The sequence below is a fragment of the Carcharodon carcharias genome, chromosome 18, assembly GCF_017639515.1.
Source record: "Carcharodon carcharias isolate sCarCar2 chromosome 18, sCarCar2.pri, whole genome shotgun sequence".
NCBI classification, from domain to species: Eukaryota; Metazoa; Chordata; class Chondrichthyes; order Lamniformes; family Lamnidae; genus Carcharodon; species Carcharodon carcharias.
Window position 1 is genome coordinate 93,017,673 of NC_054484.1, and position 22,931 is coordinate 93,040,603.

At 42.6% G+C, this 22,931-nt stretch overlaps 1 protein-coding gene across 1 annotated transcript in view; it reads right to left on the reverse strand.

Moving 5' to 3' along the window:
- Positions 1-4,293: 4,293 nt before the first annotated feature.
- nufip1 (nuclear FMR1 interacting protein 1) overlaps positions 4,294-22,931 on the reverse strand; it is a 32,747-nt gene continuing 14,109 nt past the window's right edge. The window contains exons 4-10 of the mRNA XM_041210676.1: positions 22,733-22,795; positions 21,790-21,866; positions 16,710-16,802; positions 15,265-15,512; positions 10,270-10,410; positions 9,193-9,431; positions 4,294-4,821 (exon numbers count right to left, since the gene is read on the reverse strand). Coding sequence (XP_041066610.1) covers positions 4,420-4,821; positions 9,193-9,431; positions 10,270-10,410; positions 15,265-15,512; positions 16,710-16,802; positions 21,790-21,866; positions 22,733-22,795 — 1,263 coding nt within the window. The 3' untranslated portion in view covers positions 4,294-4,419. The remainder of the gene's footprint in view (positions 4,822-9,192; positions 9,432-10,269; positions 10,411-15,264; positions 15,513-16,709; positions 16,803-21,789; positions 21,867-22,732; positions 22,796-22,931) is intronic.

Consider the following 22,931-nt stretch of genomic DNA (forward strand, 5'->3'; position numbering starts at 1 on the left):
GAAATGATTTGGCCCAGGGATTTGAATGGCCACCTCAAACTATCACTCATCTGGAATGTGTTGGCACCAAGCACTATTCTATGTAACAAGACACCAAAAAGCAAATTCCATTCAGTATCACAATGCAGGTTAGTGCAGCTGAGCATTAAGTACAAAAATTAAATGTTAATTTCTGCCTCTGACACACTTTCAACCATTGTCCTAAAATTAAACAATGGAAGTGGCGGCTTCATATTATACACTCACTCCCCATCATTCAGTATTCTCTGTCGACATTAAGTTTTTTGTTATTTGGTTGCCTAATTTATTCTGCTGTCTCTTCCTGAACAGAGGTACTCTACTAACTATTGTCTAGTCTCATACCATATGCTAATTTGCATATTTAGGTAAGATAATCAGACGTTGGTTCAGTCTGCTCCCTGACTTTTTCAACAGTCTCGGATGAATGCCACAAGGCTCAATGACAACTGGCACAAACAGAAACAAACCACTACCTTAGCATTGTAACATAGCAGAGTTGGATGCGCTTGGGCCACAAATAAGCACATGTTGGGGCCCCCCACAAGTCGTGCTGTATAAAATCAAATGGGGAACTTTAAGCTTGATCTATTCTGGCTAGAACTGTTAATAAATGGCCATCATCTGCTCTAATGGCTATCGGAGAAAACTTGCAGGTTACCTGGGTAACTATCCAACTTGGGTCAGGTCCAGAGCAGAGTTCAACTCACAGCTGCGATATACCTAAGCTGCAGCTTCATTTGAAAGTCTTACAACTGTTCATAGGTGATGGTGCCCTAGCTTCCTTTGGAGGATATTCACCCAGACACATGGAAATAAGATTCACCCTGAACCTCAGTCAAAACACCTCTTGATTATCTCGGGAAAAATGGGTTTGATCAAGGAAACCTCAACATTAAATCCTGGAGATTTAAATAACTATTCTTTGTTCTCGGTATGGGCACGGAAAAGCCTCATCTATTGCCAATCCCTAGTTGTATTGATGTAGTGGGAGTGGACTATCATCTTGAAGCACTGCAGTCCTGTAATGGTGGTGTTCCCACAATAGCAGTGGATAGGAAATTCTAGGATTTTGAACCAATAATGAAAGAATGGTGATATACATGTATGTCAGAATGGCATGTGACTTGAAAAGTAATATGGAGGTGATGATGGTCCCATGACACTGTTGTTCCTGTGTTTCTTGAGATCACAAGGGTGGAGGGTTTTGTCAAAGGAACCTTGGTGAATTGCTGCCATAGATAGCACAATCTGCAGCCACAGTGCATAGGTGGTGAAGGGGTTGATATGCGAGTGCTGTAACCAGGATGATAATTATGTTTCTATACCTCCTACCCCACCAACTCCCACCCCAATTCTGGCTATACAAGAAATTACCTGTCAATTACCAGCGATTCAGCTTTGCTCAAATTAACGGAAACAGACTGCATTTGGAGGGTAGTCGGCAGTACTAGAGACATATTTGAACATAAATTCGGAGAACTTTGCAATTTTCTACTCTGATGAACCAAGTGCAGGAAAAGTCTGATGTTCTTGAACATTCAGCAAGACATAATAACAAGGGAGGAAGCAGGGTGGAGAGAATCATTCTTAGCATGGAAGAAATGACCCAAAAGAAGTTTACTCAAACTGTTTCTGATAACAATCTACATTTAACCAAAACCTAATAAATCATTAGAATAATCTAGCTGCCACATCAAGGAATTCAGTTCTTGGCAGCAGGGTCACTAGGACTTTTGTATCCTTACAACAAGAGGAAAAGTAAACTCAGCATGATGAGCTTTTATGCTCCAATGTAAAGGGATCAGAAAAAACAGATGAAATAAGACGATGACTACCTGATGTACTTTTCTCCTGTAATATAATTGACACACAAGAAGCCATCACCTTCAGGAGTGTACTGTAAACAGTCAAATTGGTTTCTGCAGCCTAATACAAACACAGAATTATCTGTAACAAGCATGGAGTAACACTTTATAACATCACTTACATAAATCAGCTTCACCTAAATTACTTTCAAAAGGCGGATAGGTAATTCTAGGATTTTGACCCAATAATGAAAGAATGGTGATATACATCTAAATCATAATCTTGAATCAAAATTTGAATCAAAAACAGGGTCTTAAAAAGACAAGCAAAAGGCAATTAACACTCTTACTGGCCTTGAATTTTGTCATCTTCCCACTGTGTGGTCTTTTGCGCTCTAACCCCCCATCCCTCCTGTTAATATTGCACCAAATGTTTTGTCCCTTTAGGCTATTAATATGCATTTCTTTAGTTTACAAGAGCTGTCAATGCATATAATTTCCACACAAGAGGCATGTGTTGTTTGAATTTTAAATAAACAGGAGAACCTTTCAGCATTTTAATTGGCATTTGGAATATTATTGAAGAACTGCACATAGCTATTACTGGTCACAGACCTTCTGAGAGCAGGGTCCCAAGGTAGAATATTCTGGACATATTAAGGCAGGTGATATTAAGCACTGGAACTAGCCCAATGGTAAAAATATGCGCCAGAAATTTCCTTGGGAATTCTTCTATAAGGTCACTGTAAATTGAGCAAGGCCACTCCACCAACCCCCCACCATCTCCCCAGCCTGTTTTCATGCATAAACATGATTTAAGTGGAAAATACAGATACGCCACTCAAATCTCACAGCTGCTCCTCATGATCTCTCCAATCTACATTGGACACTGATCCTAATCATTTCTACTCAAACTTCATTGTCTATCCAGAAATCAACAACTGATTGTGCTTTTTACCTGCTCATCCCTGTATCTGTCAGCATGTAGTCATATCGGGTAATGATTAGTGTCTGTCTCTTAGCCAAAATCGCACATGCTCCCCTCTCAAGTTTTTCTAATGCTTAGTTCAGTTCTACATCCAGAGTCTAAGCGCTTAGGTGGTATCTTTAACAATTCCTGAACTGCTGGAAAGCGCAGCAAGATTATTAGAGCAAATTGGGATAGATTGGTTGTGGGCACTGGACTCCCCACAATGTTATGCATAGCTACGCCCCTTCCTACAGTTTCACATCAACACTGCTCCTGCACATTTGTGAAAGTCACAGGCTTTAACTCAAGAAGGGAAAAAAAATTGCAAATTCTAATTTAGAAATATCGGATGACATGAGCTGCTGGGTCACCTAACCTCTAAACCTCCAAATCAGGACAGTCCATAGAAGGCGGACAAGGGGAAATGATTGCAAAATACAGTGGATGATCGAAATCTGAAAGAAAAACAGAAATTCTCAGCAGTTCTAGCAGCATCTGCAGAGACAGAAACAGAGCTAACGTTTCAGGTCAATAACCTTTCATCAGTGAGACGTTTTGATTCTTTCCATTGATGCTGCCTGACCTGCTTAGTATTTCCAAAAGGAAACACAGCTTGTACACTTGTCTTGCACCAATTGGTAAGCATGTATTTCAGCTGTAAAAGAGAAGGGTTTAATGCTTAGAACCAATTCTGGCAGTGTTCACACTTTCTCTTAAATTATTTTAAATCACAAGTAGGGGTGAGTGAGGAGAATGGGAGGGACTGAAGGCTACTGAGTAGCTCCCTGAATGCATTTGGGTGGGGTGAAGGGCTCCTACCCTTATCTTCACTGGGATGTAATTCTAACTGAGCTTCCCCAACTATTTCACAACTCTTAATAGACTTAACCACTTTTCGGGGCTGGTGGGTGTCCTGGGCACTGGGGAGAAGGGGGTGGTGGTGGAGGGGCATCAGATCTCAGCTATTCCATTAGCTTTTTGACTCAGAACATCGTTCTGTGGAGCTGTTCACAGGTATAGAGGGGACCGAGATCATTTTGATGTCAAAGAGTAAATGCTGAACTTCACACTTTCACAAAATGAACAATTAATGTAAAAGTGAGAGAACCCACTCAAAACATTAATGATTTGCAAACACCAACTCTTTACCCATATTAAATATTCTGTGTGTATTTAGAGCTTGGCAAATAAACAATTTGAAACCTGTTCATAGGAAAAATTTAACCAGTTTTATTTATTAGAAGTAAATGCATTCTATTCTCTTCCATTCCTTCAAAATATCAAAGGAAACACTGCAAGTCTACACAGGTTTGTACAAATCCAAAACAAAAACAGAATTACCTGGAAAAACTCAGCAGTTCTGGCAGCATCGGCAGAGAAAGAGTTGACGTTTCGAGTCCTCATGACCCTTCAGTTCTGTTGAAGGGTCATGAGGACTCGAAACGTCAACTCTTTTCTTCTCCGCCAATGCTGCCAGACCTGCTGAGTTTTTCCAGGTAATTCTGTTTTTGTTTTGGATTTCCAGCATCCGCAGTTTTTTGTTTTTATCTCTTTGTACAAATCCATCTTGCTTCTGTCAGGAATCTTCTGCGTCCCTATGTAAAACGTGCATGTTCTGCTCAATCATCTTTCTCCGCACATTGTTTCTGGTAACTCCCAGATTTCATCATCCACAGCAGGCAATGTAACCAATGCTACTTGAGGCCCCTCTGCTGATTTTGTATTTGCTGGGGATATCATGGGGTCTTCACTAATCCCTTCAGCTTTAGGATTCTCAGCAACATGTTTAGGTGTATGTACTTCGGGTCCATAAGCCTCGAGCTTAGGTGTATGTACTTCGGGTCCATGAGCCTCGCTGCATTCTTCAGTTGTGTGTGCATGTGCTGCCCCGTCACATGAAGTCGTTCTTGAGACAGGGCTCACTGTCACCCCATTTGGTTCAAGGCCCAAAAACTTGTTTTCTATGATGTACCGAACACACTGCAAGATTACATTTCTTTCATGTCGTATGTCTCGGGCCAGCAACTGCAACACAAGAAACAGAGAAGGTTGCAAAGAATGATAGCACTACTTCACCAAAAAGACCCCATTTTAAAAATCAAACATACTAAAGAGATAGAGAAGTGATAAATCTCCAATTTGCTAAAGCCCTCTGAAACTGCTTTCTAACACATGTATGTGTATGTGTCTGTGTGTGTGTGTGTGTGAGTGAAATTTTGCTCCCTGCCCCCACCAACCATTTTGGTATTTCAGCATGACTCTGATTATTGTGAAAGATGTCAATATTGCAGAAGAGGACACCCATCATCAATCACAATGAAGCAATGCAGGATTCTACCCCCACGGCATACATTAAAGCCTACTTTTTAAAAATTCCTTCATGGGGTGTAGGTTACACTGGCTGGGCCAGCATTTATTGCCCATCACTAATTTCCCTTGAGAAGGTGGTGGTGAGCTGCCTTCTTGAACCGCTGCAGTCCATGTGGTGTAGGTACACCCGCTATGCTGTTAGGAAAGGAGTTCCAGGATTGCGACCCAGTGACAGTGAAGGAACGGCGATATATTTCCAAGTCAGGATGGTGAGTAACTTGGAGAGGAACTTCCAGGTGGTGGTGTTCCCATCTATATGCTGCTCTTGTCCTTCCTGATGGTAGTGGTCGTGGGTTTGGAAGGTGCTGTCTAAGGAGTTTTGGTGAATTCCTGCAGTGCATCTTATAGAAGGTACACACTGCTGCTACTGTGCGTCAGTGCTGGAGGGAGTGAATGTTTGTGGATAGGGTGCCAATCAAGTGGGCTGCTTTGTTCTGGATGGTGTCTTGCTTCTTGAGTGTTGTGGGAGCTGCACTCATCCAGGAAAGTGGGAAGTTTCCATCACATTCCTGACTTGTGCCTTGTCGATAGTGGACAGGCTTTGGGGAGTCAGGATCTGAGTTACTCGCTGCAGGATTCCTAGCCTCTGACCTGTTCCTGTAGCTAGAGTATTTATATGGCTAGTCCAGTTCAGTTTCTGGTCAATGGTAACCCTGGGGATGTTGATAGTGGGGGCTTCAGTGATGGTAATGCCACTGAACATTAAGGGGCGATGGTTAGATTCTCTCTTGTTGGAGACGGTCATTGCCTGGCACTTGTGCTTGTGAATGTTACTTGCCACTTGTCAACCCAAGCCTGGATATTGTCCAGATCTTGCTGCATTTAGACATGGACTGCTTCAGTATCTAAGGAATCACGAATGGTGAACATTGTGCAATCATCAGCGGACAACCCCACTTCTGACCATATGACAGAAGGAAGGTCATTGATGAAGCAGCTGAAGATGGTTGGGCCTAGGACACTACCCCGAGGAACTCCTGCAACGAGGTCCTGGAGCTGGGATGACCTCCGACAACCACAACCATCTTCTCTTGTGCTAAGTACAACTCCAAAAAGAGAAGAATTTTCCAATTCCCATTGATTCCAGTTGTGCTGGGGCTCCTTGATGCTACACTCAGTCAAACATGGCCTTGCTTTCAAAGGCAGTCACTCTCACCTCGCCTCGGGAGTTCAGCTCTTTTGCCCATGTTTAAACCAAAACTGGAATGAGGTCAGGAGCTGAGTGGACCTGATGGAACCCAAACTGAGTGTCAGTGAGCGGGTTATTGCTGAGCAAGTGCTGCTTGACAGCATTGTTGATGATCCCTTCCATTACTTTACTGATGATCAAGAGTGGACTGATGGGGCGATAATTGACCGGGTTGGATTTGTCCTGCTTTTTATGTACAGGACGTATCTGGGCAATTTTACACAAAGCCGGGTAGATGCCAGTGTTGTAGCTGTAGAAGAACAGCTTGGCTAGGAGTGCGGCAAGTTCTGGAGCACAAGTCTACAGTACTATTGTGGAATATTGCTAGGGCCCATAGCCTTGGCAGTATCCAGTGCCTTCAGCCGTATCTTGATATCATGTGGAGTGAATCGAATTGGCTGAAGACTGGCATCTGTGATGCTGGGGACCTCCAGAGGAAGCCAAGATGGATCATCCACTCGGCATTTCTGGCTGAAGGTTGTAGCAAATGCTTCAGCCTTATCTTTTGCACTGATGTGCTGGTCTCCCCCATCATTGAGGATGGGGATATTTGTGGAGCCTCCTCCTCTAGTGACTTGTTTAATTGTCCACCACCATTCATAACTGGATGCAGCAGGGCTGCAGAGCTTAGATCTCATCCACTGGTTGTGAGATCGCTTAGCTCTTGTCTATCGCTTGCTGCTTGCTGCAGTTTGACACGCAAGCTTCATATATAGGTTCACCAGGTTGACACCTAATTTTTAGGTTTGCCTGGTGCTGCTCCTGGCATGCCCTCCTGCACTCATTGAACCAGGGTTGATCCCTTGGCTTGATGGTAATGGTAGAGTGGGGGATATGCCAGGCCATGATGTTACAGCTTGTGTTCGAGTACAATTCTGCTGCTAATGGCCCACAGCGCCTCATGGATGTCCAGTCTTGAGTTGCTAGATCTGTTTGAAATCTATCCCATTTAGCACAGTTGTAGTGCCACACGACATGATAGAGGGTATCCTCAATGTGAAGATGGGACTTTGCAATGACTATGTAGTGGTCACGCCTATTGATACTGTCATGGACAGATGCACCTGCGGCAGGCAGGTTGGTGAGGATGAGGTCAAGAATGATTTTCCGTCTCGTTGGTTCCCTCACCACCTGCCGCAGACCCAGTCTAACAGCTATGTCCTTTAGGACTCGGCCAGCTCGGTCAGTAGTGGTGCTACATAGCCACTCTTGGTGATGGACATTGAAGTCACCCAGAGTACATTCTGCGTCCTTGCCACCCTCTATGTTTCCTCCAAGTGGTGTTCAACATGGAGGAGCACTGACTCATCAGCTGAGGGAGGGCAGTATGTGGCAATCAGCAGGCGGTTTCCTTGCCCATCTTTGATCCCAATGCCATGAGACTTCATGGGGTCCACAGTTGATGTTGAGGACTCCCAGGGCAACTCCCTCCCAACTGAATATCACTGTGCTGCCAACTCTGCTGGGTCTGTCCTGCCAGTGCGACAGGGATGCCCAGAGATGGTGATGGGGGTGTCTGGGGCATTAACTGTAAGCTATAACTCCGTGTGGATGACTATGTCAGGCTGTTGCTTGACTAGTCTGTGAGACAGCTCTCCCAATTTTGGCACTAGCTCCCAGATGTTAGTAAGGAGGACTTTGCAGGGTCGACAGGACTGAGGTTGCCGTTGTCGTTTCCAGTGCCTAGATCAATGCCAGGTGGTCCATTGCATGGGTGTGACTTTTTGCAGTTAGCTATCCCTGCTGCTGACTGAGTAAGCTGTTAAGTTGTAGGTAACTGCCCCTTAATATAGGCAGATTTGTACTGTACACTTATACCCACTGAGTTGAGATTGCCAAAGCTCATTTGACTTGGGAACATGACACTCATCTGTCACTCTCAGGTGGATGCAAACCCAATCAATTAGATGAACCATGTTTTAACGCATTGTACCATCCATAAGGAATCTTGTTTTGGAGGTTTCAGAATGAAATGTTTTCTGTTCAATATTAGCCCTAATTGTCCTACCTAACATTACGCATGTTTGTATTAAAAAAATGTTCCTAGAGTTGCACCCAATTAATCTCCCCTCTCCAATTCAATATTTCACTCAGACATGGTCCAAGTTCACCTGTTTTCATTTTTGAATACAAGCCTCAAGGAAGAAACAATCTCCCAAGCTCTCCACAGCTAGGGGTAAAGTCACTGGGCGATGGCTAAAGATGGTAGAGTTTTAGGAGAGTAGATTTGTACATGTATCTGAACACACATTTCATTACCAGGAGCAACAACTGCTCCAATCAGCAATAACACCAGCGTAGCAGCAAATAGTTTAACTTGCCCTCAATTGGAGTGTTCAGACTGGACATCTCTTGCACTCCATCATTGGGCCTCTTGCAACCAATGCTCTTTCCAGCTTACTGGCCATCCTTAAACAGCTGACACAAAGGGAATTCCTTATTGTTGTTTAAAGTTAGAAATAAAACAACAGCTCAATGGGTGGTACAGCGATAACAGGTCAAGAACTTCGACCCCAGTCTGTACCTAGCTACCGACCTCAGGAGAGGCAGCAGTACAGAGATTGCCCAAGTGGTCTCTGGGTTGGGGGTGGGGAGAAGTGTCAGCAATATCAGAGGGAGAGAGAAAAGGGGAATGAAAAAAGTTCTGCAACAGACTGAATTACGTTACAGTACTTTTACAGCACTTTTATACTCGGTTTATATGATCTCTTAATTTTTTCATCCAGTGGGTTGCTTTGACCACTTTTATGAAATGAAAACATACAAGGTTTATTTTAAACATAACCATGACATATCACAAAGCAGTGCTGTATATATACACAGAGAAAGGCTCTCACCATTTCAAGCAGGGTTGGCCGACGTTTTAATAACTGTTCAAAAGTTCTCCTTTCTTGTCTGTCATGACCTCTGCGTCTGCCTCTTCTTCTACCCCTGGGACTGAACTGGTTATGTGATTCTGAGTCCATAATGCTGCTTGCACATCCTTTAATTTCCTGTTCATTTGAACTTCTTGGGACAGATCCCAGTAACACACTGTTTTCTTCCACAGCTTTGGCAACAGTCTGGATGGGGATTTCTAACAGAAATATTGCAAATATTATGCTCCAAGTTCTAGTGTTGCATCATTTAATGGTGTGAAGAAAAGTATCAATTTTACTGTCAACTTAGATTGAGTAAATATGAAAACTTAACAATACTGAGAAGCTGAGAGTAACAAGGACCATAGCTTGACAATCACAGTATTCAGGAACCCAGAAAGATTCAAGTATCCAATGCAGTTTCTAGTTAAACCAACTTTGGCACTCAATGTACCAGATTTCTCTATCCAGCAGGTCTCAAATGACCTTCAGTGAGGTCTTCTCTGTTTTTACACAGTTCACAAAGATGTGTGTACTGTGAAACCCCCACAACCATCCAACGAGGAGCTCCATTTCAGACAGGAATCAAATAACCTGAGGCAACTGCAAGCGATTCTACCTCAGCAGATATGGCTTTATCCTAACAATGTGACACTGTTTAACAGCTCACAAAAAGCCAAAATTTGAATCACACAGAGGAAAATGTCATCAGCCAATAGATGCCCACGTGAAACTTGTGATTTATCAAAGGAAAAGAAGGATTAAAGTCATAGTTCTGGGCAGTAGTAAGAATAGTAACTTCCATATATAACCATCAGGTTTTCATCAGCCTGTGCTGGATCGAGAGTCAGGTCAGAGGTGAAAGAAAACTGTGCTAATCTAGTCTGACACTGTGATTATGGAGTTAGAATTGTTAAAAAAAACTGAAATCTACACAGTTGCATCTACTCTTAAATCTTACAATTTAATTTAATGTGATGATAGATCTTAAAAAAAAAACCAAAGCTGGAATTTTCCTCAAAAGGAGAAGATAAAATGCCATTTATTCAAATTTACCCTCTGGCCCCCGGTCGCTTTCACTGTCTGATGAGCTGCTGTAATTGGTCATCAGTGAGCTCAGGCCTGATGTTATCTGCTTTGGCACAACGGTGATTTCTGCTTGTTCAGCGTCAGCTTGGCCCTCATCCTTGTCAGACTCTGCAAGGCCAAACACAACCTTTCATCACTTTCACATTTCAGCCAAAATCCAACACTCGGCAGACAGTTCCCCCAACAGGGGGTTGTGCAAGCTGACAGCCACAGAACTGTACGTAATTAATCCAGTCAGCCTGGCAAAGAACTCCTTCCAAAATGACTCCTCACAACATGAATTAACTCAAGACCCTTACTCAGTGGTCTGACTGTTTCTCTTTCCAACACACACTCCACCCAATAAAAGATGAACAGAGAAGATTTGAAAACAGTGTTGGGCCTTGGTCACTGAGGCCTGACAGATTGCCTGGACTGCTATGGTCCCTCCAGCCAGAGAGCTGAATCACACCACACTCGAAGCTCCAAAGATACCGCTGATTTGGTAATTGGCTCGGGGAAACCACACAAAAAAAAAAAAAACAGGGAATTCCATCTTTGAATGATAACCCATTGGGAGTTCAATGATCTTGAACAGTATTGCAGTGCACAGCTGACCTGAGTATCCCTGTGGCTCCCAAGGAATTGGCACGGTTGCCATTGTGTGTTCACATTTGCACTAAAGTGAGAGGGCAGGACCTGACTCATCTATGGTCTTCCCTCCCCGCCAACCCAAGCTCATAGTCCAGGGGTAGAGGCTTGGAATGGGAGTCGGGGCATTGGTAATGAAAGGCTCCTGGCACTAGGAACTCTGCCCCAAGCATGTCAACGTCTTTAAGAGAAGAGCAGGAGAGAATTAATAACCCAGGACTGTGTAAATAGGCCAGTGCCATTGTTTTCTACACAAAACTAGATTGTAAATCTACTAATTATTAATCAGAACATATAAACAATTTAGTACAAAAAAAGAATGGTTTGCAGGAACACCACCCGACCCAATAATGTTTTACCAGAGGACAAAAGAATCAGACACTGAAGTAGCTTCGAATGAGGAAAAGCTAGGTTACACATAGAAATCACAGCACAGAAACAATTGGCCACTGTTGATGTTTATGCTGCACATGATCCTCCTACCACCCCACTTCACCTTAACCTCTCAACAGAAACACAAAGAAAACAAATTTCAGACACTGGAAATGTGCAATACATCTGTCAGCATCTGTGAAAAGAAAAGGACAGGTTAATGCTTCAGGCATTCATGTCATTCTCAGTTCCTTCGCCTCCATCGTATCTGTTCTGATGATGCTACTTTCCAAAACGGTGCTTCTACCATGTCTTCCTCCTGTGCTTCTGCCCTCACATCTTCCTCTCCTTCCCAGAACCATGATAGGGTCCCCCTTGTCCTCACTTTTCACCCCACCAGCCTCTGCACTCAAAGGATCATCCTTTGCCATTTCCGCCAACTCCAGCATGATGCCACCACCAAATACATCTTCCCTTCACCCCACCTGTTGGCATTCCATCGGGACCATTCCCAGCGGGACACCTTGGTCCACTCCTCCATCATCCCCAACATCTCATCCCCTTCCCACAGCACCTTCCTAAGCAACCGCAGAAGGTGCAACAGCTGCCCATTTACATCCTCACCATTTAAGGGCCCAAACACTCCTTTCAAGTGAAGCAACATTTCACTTCCACCTCCTTCAATTTAGTCTACTGCATTTGCTGCTCCCAATGCGGTTTCCTCTACATTGGAGAGACCAAACGCAGACTGGATGACCGCTTTGTGGAACACCTTTAGTCTGTCTGCAAGCATGACCCAGACCTTCCTGTCGCTTGCCATTTCAACACTCCACCCTGCTCTCATGCCTGCATGTCCTTCCTTGGCCTGCTGCAACGTTCCAGTGAAGCCCAACGCAAACTGGAAGAACAGTACCTCATCTTCCGATTAGGTATTTTACAGCCATCCGGACTTAACACTGAGTTCAACAACTTCAGGCCATGAACTCTGTCCTCCATCCTCACCCTTTTTTTATCCCTTTCTTCTATACTCATTTTTATTTTTTATCCACTTATTTTTATTTATTCTTTTATCCCCACCTTTTATCCTATTTTCGATCTTTTTTTCCCCACCACCATCCCCTCCCCCCATACCAACCCCCACAAGGGCCACCTGTCACTTGTTCATGTTGTTCTTTCCAGAGTGCTTACCCTTGTCCTGCTATTATCACATTCTGCTTTCTTAGCTTAATGCCACCACCAGCACCTCCTTTAGCCAGTACCACTGCCATTAATAACCCCTTTGTCCTTTTGTTCATGACATCTTTGTCAATCTCTCCTTAGCCCCCACCTAATGATGGCCTTCTATCCAGTTTCTACTGCTCCACCCCCCCTTAAACAATATAAATTTCATCACATTTTTACTTCTCTTTAGCTCTGAAAAGTCATACGGACTCGAAACTTTAACTCTGTTTTTCTCTCCACAGATGCTGTTAGACGTGCTGAGTTTTTACAGCATTTTCTGTTTTTGTTAATGTTTCAGGCATTGGACTCATCATCAGAGTTCTGATAAAGGGTACGCCACATGAATCATTAACCTGTCGTGTTTTTCTATGAGTTCCAACTGACCGATTTCCAACATTTTGTATTTTTTTTAAAAAATTCCAATCACATATGAAGTGTACAAAGGGAAGGAATTCTCATCTGAAAGTACAAAAGAAATGACAATTCCCAACAAAAAAGCTAAACTGCAAACTCATTCACAGCTGGGATGCCAAGGCTGCTCTGTAGGAGGCATAATGGAGATGCAGAAATACTGGCAAACATCCTGGACTCTTCAGCCACCAGCTGACTTGCCATTCAGATCATGTCTTGCCGCTGATTCTTTTGTCGAGCCGACAGCAAAGTATATTTATGTTAACTATAATCTAATTTCCTGTACAATCTTTCGCTGTTAACATAAAGCACCAAGATGGTGCTGGGCAGTGTTGTTTGCCACCATTACAACAGAGCTCCATTTGAAATTGGCTATTTGCTCAGATTTCGCAGAAGGCTGAACTTTCAATATAAAAGGCAAAATATCAATTTAATAAACATTTCTTTTGACAGCTGAGGAACTAAAATGGTGACATCACTTTTTTTCCCCACAAGTAGATGAGAGACTTTTTTTTTATTTTAAACACAAATTACAAATTGCATTTGTAACTAGAATTACAAATTTAGATACACGGTGGTGCAATGTTACAGGAAAGAGTTTGCCTTTATCTGGGACCATGCCTTCAGGATAGCCTAAATTATTTTACTTCTGAAACAAAAGGATTAACATCAATACGGCAGCAAACACAACAGCCAATTTGCAAATTGCAAGGTCCCACAAGCAGCTAATGAGATGAATGCCCACACAATCTGTCATCGTGCTGTTGGCTGGTAGATGAACGATGCAGTTGTCATCTCCAAATGCCAGCCTGTTTCAATCCTCTCTCGAGGAGCTTGCCATCTTACACAGTCTGTAAACTTCAGCTCATCCATTACTCTGCTGCATGCATCTTATACAGTGAAGAATGAAAAGATCAAACATAAACAAATTTTGTTATCTAGGAAGTACATCAACATCCGATGGAAAGTGCGACCAAGAAATAAGACGAAGGATTGGAATGGCCAAAGATGCATTCCAAAAAATGGAAAGGATTATGATCAACACAAAGTTAGCCCTGAAAACAAAGCTGAGAATCCTGGAATGCTATATCACACCAATTTTGACATACAGAAGCGAGTGCTTGATGATCAGTGGTGCAATGCAAAAAGCAACTGAGGCTGCAGAGTTGCAGTTTTTGAGGCAAATGATGAAGAAATCTTGTACAAGTCACATCAGAAATGAAGAAGTGCTAGCAAAATCTGGACCAAAAGAACTCTGCTGACTGACCAAGATCAGGACAAGACAGTTGGAATTTCTTGGGCAAGTAATAAGAAATCATGATTTAGAAAGTCTGATGGGGTAGACAAAGAATGATCTTTCTAAACAGCCTCGCAAACTGGATGAATGTACCACCAATGAAGGTGAGCCACGCCTCTAGGGCAAGGTTAACATGGAAGTCCATGGTTGCCAATGCCCTACTGGGGCATGGTACCTGAAGAGAGAGATCCAATCCCATATCAAGTCTTCCTCACCTATCAGAATACATTGGACCTACGTTGCTGATGTTTTTTGTAGAAACGCCTTTGATGCGCCTGGTAAAATTCACACATTTGGTGAATGTGGAGTCTGTATTCTGGTAGCAACTTAGCACAGACTAGGCCACGTACTGTGCATTGCAGAAAAGGAAAAGTCCCCTTGCTGGCTTTTCTCTTCTTCCCACAATGACATTAAAGTTTGGTCCAAAATCCTGACAAAGAACTAATGGCTGAATGTCAGTCATGGCTGCGATTTGAACCTAAGCCCCACTGAATGATGGTATGCATAAAATTGAGTGACAACCAGCTGAGTGCCATGTAGTTAATGGCTTTGTTGATGCACTGAGGTAAACGCGATCAGTGAAGTGACGGACTGACATTCTTCACAGCACATTACGTAAAGATTATTTAATTATGAGACTCGAAACAAAATTAATCTAATCAGACTTGATGCAGCTGCTAATATCAGGCTGGCAAGAAAGAGCACACACGTGCAATCCAAATTTTTTCAAATGATACCGTTTAAAGAGCAGCAGGGGCCAATATTTATCCCTCAACCAATGTCACAAAAACAATATATCTGGTTATTTATCATTGCCATTTGTGGGAGTTTGCTGTGCTTGAATTGGCTGGAGTGCTCCTTACAGTGACCACAATTCAAAAATACTTAATGAGTACTAAACCATGTTGGGGTGTCCTTGAGTTTTGTAATAGGTGCTATATAAATATAATTATTTCTCTTTCTTGAATTCCATCCTGAAAGGGTCTAACAATTATGATAGATAAATACATTCAGAAGTCTCAAGCTCATACCTGCATCATTTTGTGCCAATATGCTGAGAGGATCCACGTCTTTTCCACAAACTTGGCTTTGTGCCTGGTTTTCTGGTAGTTTACTGCATGTCCCGTTGGACTGGGTGGGATCAGCCTGCTCCCTTGCACTTTGTTCTTCCTGCATGCCATTGAGTATTCCGAAGTGACCTTCATATGCCTTTTCAAACTTTCTGCAAAAACTTCTTCCGTGTCTGATGTGAGGGCTTTTCCATTTTCCCTTCATTTTGCTGGCAAGAGAGGGTTACTAGAAACGAGCTATCACTGCCCTGTAATCCATAATTCAACAGCAAAAAAACCACACGAGTCTACAGCTGCAAAGTAAAGGACAGAGCTAGCTTGCCAAGTAAGTTCAACACACTTAAATCCCTAATTGTGGCATGAAAGAATAAAGGAACTGTTCCTGACATTTCAAAGGGTCACCCAAGAAACCAAAAAAAATTTGCACTTAGACATCACTTGTGAAAATACTTCTTTAGCATACAGGTACCAAGAAATACCTGAAGGATAACTCAGTGTAACACTCCACATATATGTTGATCAGTGACCTATCTTAACTGCATACATGCATGTATTAAAAACAATACAATACAACCCCCTGACCCTCTTGGAACAGAATTACTAATGCAACCAGCACCTCCAAGTCACACACCATCACTGGACATACATTTTCATTCCTTAATCGTCATTAGTCAAATCTTGGACCCCCCCTCCGTAATTGCACTTCACCTCATGGACACAGCAGTTCAAGGCGGTGGCTCACTACCACCATCCCATGGGCAACCATGGGTGGGCAACAAATTCCAGCCTTGCTAGCGACAACTGCATCCCAAGAATGAATTAAACTTGATACTGAAATATACAATGACTTAATTAAAACAGGCTTGTCTAATATTGCGATTCACACTTCTTACTCTATCGAATAATGTGCATTTATCTATCCGATGGAACTCAGTACCTGATCTCAACCAAAACAGCAGGGGTGCCTACAATGGACAATGTGATGTTGCGCTTCAGTACTGCATAAGATATAATACAACCGCCAATAGCATCTGAAATGCAAGTACAATGGAACACTTGATGGGTCTTGGTATTATGTGCACTAGTAATGTAACTGCAAATTTCTAATGTAATTCTAGTTGCACTTTAGGGAAAATGGCAAAGAATATGGCAGCTGGAATTCACCACTTTGTCTCAAGGTTATGAAGTGGAGTGAAAACCCATCACCCAAGACTCATGCTTCTGATCACTCCAAAGTTAGTGCATTGGCATCAAGTGAGACAGTTCATGGCTCCCATGGCCCAACAGGCTGATCACTCTCACCACCAAGGCTCATCATCAGCGCTCGTGTGAACTCCAGTGTGGCAGGTGGGATTTTCTATGCCCAGGGACTCAGAAGGGGAAAGAAAGACAGAACGGACACTTACTCAAACTGCTGTGTCCCCAGCACCTCTCCTCGTTCCTCTTTCTCTTGAGCCATTTTTTTCTTTCTTGCTATATTTTCCAAAGTTGGAAAGTTCCTGAAAGATGAAAATAGAACAATGATCGCCTTCAACAACCACTTAAAAAAAAATACAATTTCAGCCTTTCAACCTGTTTCACTACAACTTCACAATCACATCATGGCATTGCAGTTGATATGAACAAAACATTTAGTGCAGCTAGCCAGAAAGTTAGAAAGCTGTTCCACTTGATTACTGAAATGTCCTTATCATAAAGCACCAGACTAGCATAAAGCACCACTTTTTTCTCTCCATTTGAAAAGGCCACTATCTACATGATCCGACACCTGAACTGGAAAACCTTCAGCTGAAATCTTGGAAGAACATTATCTGTTGAGGTCATAGAGATCTGAAATGAATGTAACTCATATTGTGGATGTTGTATCTGTGGTTAAGTCAGTCGCACTAGTCTCTGAGTCAGGTGGGTGTCAGTTCAAGTCCTACTCCAGAGATCAGCACAGAATCTAGGCTGACACTCCCAATGCAGTACTGAAGGAGTGCTGCATTGTCAGAAGCAGTATCTTTTGGTTGCAATGTTAAACCAAGGCCCCGTGTGCCCTCTCACGTGGATGTAAAAGGTCCCACAGCACTACTTTGAAGGCAGCCAGGGAAGTTCTCCTTGGGGGTCCTGGCTGATATTTATCCCTCGGCCTACATTTAAAAACAGATTATCTGGTCATTTTCACATTGCTGTTTGTGGGACCAAATTGTGTGCAAATTGGCTGCCACTTTTATAGGTCACAACAATAATTACACTTCAAGAAGCATTTAATTGGTTATGAATCACTTTAAGAAATGCTGAATTTATCACAGGTGCTTTCTAAATGCAAGTCTAAGAGAACACTCAAAAATCAGAATTTTCATATTTCACCAATTTAATAGTAGTGTTTACAGCATCTGTACATGTACAAGGCAGGTTGTGCTGTCTCAGGATCAAAGTTAATGAAGGTTCTGAAGTAGACCTTTAAATTCATTAACTTTTCCAGCCAGCTGCTGGAAAACTGCCCCTAGCAAACCATATGCATTTTGACAAAGATGAGTACAAATCATAGAGTCCATTCAGCCCAGCCAATTTATCCTTTCATGGAAAAATGCAATATTCTCAGTTCATCTCAACTGACTCTCGAGTTTGGGAGGGAGAGGCTGTGGTGTCAGGGTGTCAACCTAGCTTCCTTCTTTGCAACATCTCCATACTCCAATCCTGTTCTGCTAGCTTACACTTGCTAAAGTATAGCTATTTACATAGCAGCTCATGGGCATTGAGAATCAGGTTCATGAGAATAAAAGCAGGCTTGCAAGTTGTGTTCAAAAACAAATTATACACTGCAATGAAAACGAGTTGTGTGCATACAGCACCAGGTCATAGATTGCAACAAACCAGAGCGCAAAATTGTTTTTTTAAAAAACATCAATAGCTTTTTTTTTTAAACGTGTCTTTGGGACACCTTTCTGAAAAGGCACACACTGTACATTTTTAAAGGGCCCCATGGATGAAGGAATCCCACTTTCCAACTACAGTAAAAGCTCAACTAATACGGCAATACAGCATAGACAACAATTTTCCCTTTATTAATGATCTAATAATAAGAATACTTCAGAGGACTCAGTTAGTACTTGAAAGTGCCACTCGCCAAATATACTTTTGAAAATAGTTTATCATGGGATGACATCCCCAGTGGTTCATGGGGCTATACACTAATAATGATTAGTAAAGATCACATCAATTGATGATCCAATTCCTGACCTACACGAGGTGACACTACAATTGATCTCAAAGTCACCAGGTTGGAAGAGGGAAGGAGGTAAGGTATGGCTCCCACTGCCAATCACGATCACGAACCTGACCAGAAACTGCGCACACACAAAAAAAATTAAGTGAGAACAGGTTCATCGTTCGCTGAAATATTTCCTCCATTGTCAAATATCCTGTTGGTATGCAGGATTTAGGCTGAAACATGAAGAGTGATGTTTAGGGCAAGGTAGTGGTAGTGTATCTTTACACAACTTAAAAAAAACTGATGAGTTGGAGGGGGAAGAGCAGTGAATAAAACAACCAGAATTCCATGGTTGCAGAACATGAGGCTTACCACTGAAGTGGGTATGGATCATGCTGGTGCCAGTATATAATCTGAATGGTTTAGAAATAAAGAGATCACATTTTGGAATAAATCAGGCTTCTGTTAGCCAATATAAATGTGGCAATGATTCAACAACTTTTGGAACCACAACATGTAGAACAGGGTAAAACTCAATGCACACCAAGGTATTGTGAAGATAAGATTGCACAAAACAGGAGTTGATACAATTCAGAAAAAGACAAGTTTGGAAAACGATTCCGCCTGTACTAGAAAAATTACAGCAAAGGAGGAGGTTTTCGGTCCATCATGTCTACCCCAGCAACTAGTTCTTCTATTGGTGCTGTCAAGTCTAATTCCATTTCCCTGCCCATCTTTTACATTTTTACTTTTCAAATACTTCAATTTCCTTTAATCAGACAGTTTGGCCTCCGGCCTCAATTGCCACTTGGGGTAAAGCATTCCACGTTCTAATTATTCTCTCTGTAAAAAGAACTCTGCTACTTCCCCCAATTAGCTCTTCCAATCTCTAAGGAACATGCTTTCTGTTTTGTGGTTAAAAAGTATGCAGTCATGCACTGCCTGGTCCCCTACCAGGTTCACGTTTGACACAAGGTCACTGGAGTGTTTCCTGGAGAATGTTACATACACCTCTCCGCTTAACAAAATTCACCTTCCAGAGTTTTCACACAATTTGTGGCATGACGTTATTTTTCAATAGGAAGTAACAGAACAAAACACTTCACAACAAGGTGGATTATCACGAAGAGTTACGTTGATGGAAGAATTCACACATTTTGACAAGTACCACTCACTTCCAAAGGCATAAATCAATAAATTAACTGATAACTTCTATTTATTGATAGGAGAGATTGCAAAAGATGAGGTGCTGTTCCTCCAGTTTGCACTGAGCTTCACTGGAACAATGCAGCAGGCCAAGGATGGGCATGTGGGCATTAGAGCAGAGTGGTGTATTGAAATGGCAAGGTCTGGGTCATGCTTGCAGACAGACCAAAGGTGTTCCGCAAAGTGGTCACCCTGGTCCACTCCTTCATCACCTCAAACCCCTCCCACGGCACCTTCCCATGCAATCGCAGAAGGTGCAACACCTGCCCCTTTCCTTACCCCTTCCTCAACATCCAAGGGCCCAAACACTCCTTTCAAGTGAAGCAGCGTTTCACTTGTACTTCCCTCACTTTGGTCTACTGCATTCGCTGCTCCCAATGCGGTCTCCTCTACATTGGAGAGACCAAACGCAGACCGGGTGACTGATTCGGTACTTTACAGACTTTCGGAATTCAACAACTTCAGATCATGAACTCTCTCCTCCATCCTCACCCCTTTTTGATCTCCTTTTTTCAAATATTTATTTTTAAATTTATATATATATATTTTTCCCCACCTATTTTTATTATTATTTTTAAAATTTATTTCCATTCGTTGTTTTATCCCGACCTTTTAGCCTATTTCGACCTTTTTTTCCCACACCGTCCCCTCCCCCCACCTCACCCGGGCCATGTGTCGTTTGCTCAGTCTGCTTTCTACTCAATGTCACCATTAGCACCTCCTTTAGCCAGTATCACCACCATCAACACCCCTTCCACCTTCTGTTTATGATATATTTTGCAATCTCTCCTTTGCCCCCACCTATCACTGACCTTCTAACCAGCTTCACCTGTCCCACCCCCCTTAAACAGTATATATTTCAACACATTTTTACTTCTCTTTAGTTCTGAAGAAGAGTCATACGGACTCGAAACATTAACTCTGTCTTTCTCTCCACAGATGCTGTCAGACCTGCTGAGTTTTTCCAGCAATTTTTGTTTTTGTTGCGAAAATAATAAACTCAGTTAGTAGCACTCTTGGAGCTCAGGTTTCAAGCCTCCCTCTAACTATGTGAAGCTTTGTCGACACTTCAGGACAGTCCTGAGAGAGCGCTGTATGGTATGGGATGCTACCTTTTGGAGGAAATGGTTCCACGGGGCTATTCAAAGAAGAGAAGGGAGTTCTCCAGGTAGCCTGGCCAACATTCTTTCTTCAACATCACCAAAACAGATTAACCAGTTATTTATTTACTGTTTGTAGGATTTTGGCATGCACAAGTTGGCTACGAAGCAATAGTGACTTGACTTCAAAACCATCTTATTGTGTGTGTGGAGCACATTGGAATGTCTCGAGAACATGATATGGTGCTATAAAAATATCAGCTGTTACAGAACCTAAATAATTATAAACTGGGCACTGCAGTGTAAGAATAAAGTAATGAGCTGAAGATACGATCATTACATGAAGAGAAGGGCTTTCTTTCTTTCTCTTGCTAATTGAAATTTGTAAACAGTCAGGGTCTAACAAAAGGTCTGACTGTCACATTATCCTGCACCACAAGAGGCTGTGGTTTTTCCCTCCATTCTTTGGCCAAGGCAGGCCGCCTAGCAGGACCTGGAAAAGAATCCAGAGATCACATCAAAAATTCAAATAAGCCTGACCCTGGGACACCCACTGGGGGCAGGGTGTAGGGATATGGGTGGGTAAAGAGCTTGTGTCGTCACCTAGTCACTGCTCCGCCAAACTCTACTCTCTTGTTCCCTTTGAGTCACAAATACCCTGTCTGGCACATTCCTCCTCCTGCCTACGTCCCAGTGTCTTAAACTGAATTCTCCTACTCAAACACATTGTTTTCAGTGACAGTGGAACTTTTCAAAACTGTGGAACGCTTCACTTCATGCAGTCTTCCCAACCTCTCACTGTCAGCAGATTTTTCAAACTCTTAAACATAAACACTTTTGTCAGGTCAGAAAATCGAAGCCTTCAGAAATTCTGTTCCCTTCAGAAATGATATTTATGAAGAAAAGCTTGCTTACTGAACTGGCAGAAGTGCACTTTAATTCTGATGTTTTCAAAAGCACAAAGTCATGCGAACAAGAGCTCACCTCTTTCGCTCCTCACGCCACTTGGTAATTTCGTCTGGTGTGTCTAGCTTAATTCGTTTTGCTCCTGGCCCGTGTGCCTGTATGGGAAAAAAACAAAGGAAAAAACAAAGATTAGACTATATTTTGTCACAACTATCCAATTTACTCATTCAAAACAACATAACAGGTTAAAAAACTCCAAACGTTAGCACAATAAAGCTGTGGTTCTCAAACGATTTCACCTGTGGGCCACTTAAGCAGGGCAAAAGACACCATGGAGCACCAATCGATTACACCTCACCTGCTTTCACTTGGCACTGCAAGAAAAATCAGAATTAATGGAAGAATGGAGCTGCTTTTGATGAGACATCAATGAGCTGATGTCTGGTTTCAAGCTGGAGAGCTTCAGTCTCATAAGAGCAAAATATTGCGGATGCTGGAAATCTGAAATAAAAACAGAAAACACTGGAAAAGCTCAGCAGGTCTGGCAGCATCTGTGGAGTGAGAAACAGAGTTAACAGTTCAAGTCCATAGCACTCTTCTTCAGAGCTTCAGTCTCATGTCGGGCTCCATGTTCAGCTAGTTCCTCCTCTTTGGTTACAGCCCCAGCGTTAAAAATCTGATCTCTCAGTTATATGTCGCAACAGTAACATAAACCTTGCTTATAAAACTGCATTGTTATTGTTCATACTTGGGACGACTCAGGCCAAACACACGGGAGCTGGTCTAGGTTGTGTAATGTCACGCGAGCGGTGGGGATGAGGGTCCTAGCCTGTTCTCTTGTATGGCCTCGGTTGTGGCATTGCATGTCAGTGACTCACATGTTGGACTAGCCCGCGGGCCACCAGTGGTCCACAGATCACACTTTGAGGAATACTGCAGTAAACCACTTACATTGTTTAAATCCTTCAAGAAACACATAATTCAACAGATTTAAGTACAATAGATTAATTATAACACTTACATTTCTCCAGTGAATCTGAACCAGCTTCTCATGGGCACTGAAACTGCAGTCCTTCGCATTGCACTGGCAGAAACAGACAGAATGATCTGAGTTAATGTACTACCTCATCCAATGCTATTCCTATCCATTAAGAGTCGTGCCCTGTGTGACCTCGATTCTAAACCCACAAGATGGGTTCACTCTCCTTTTCAATGAATAA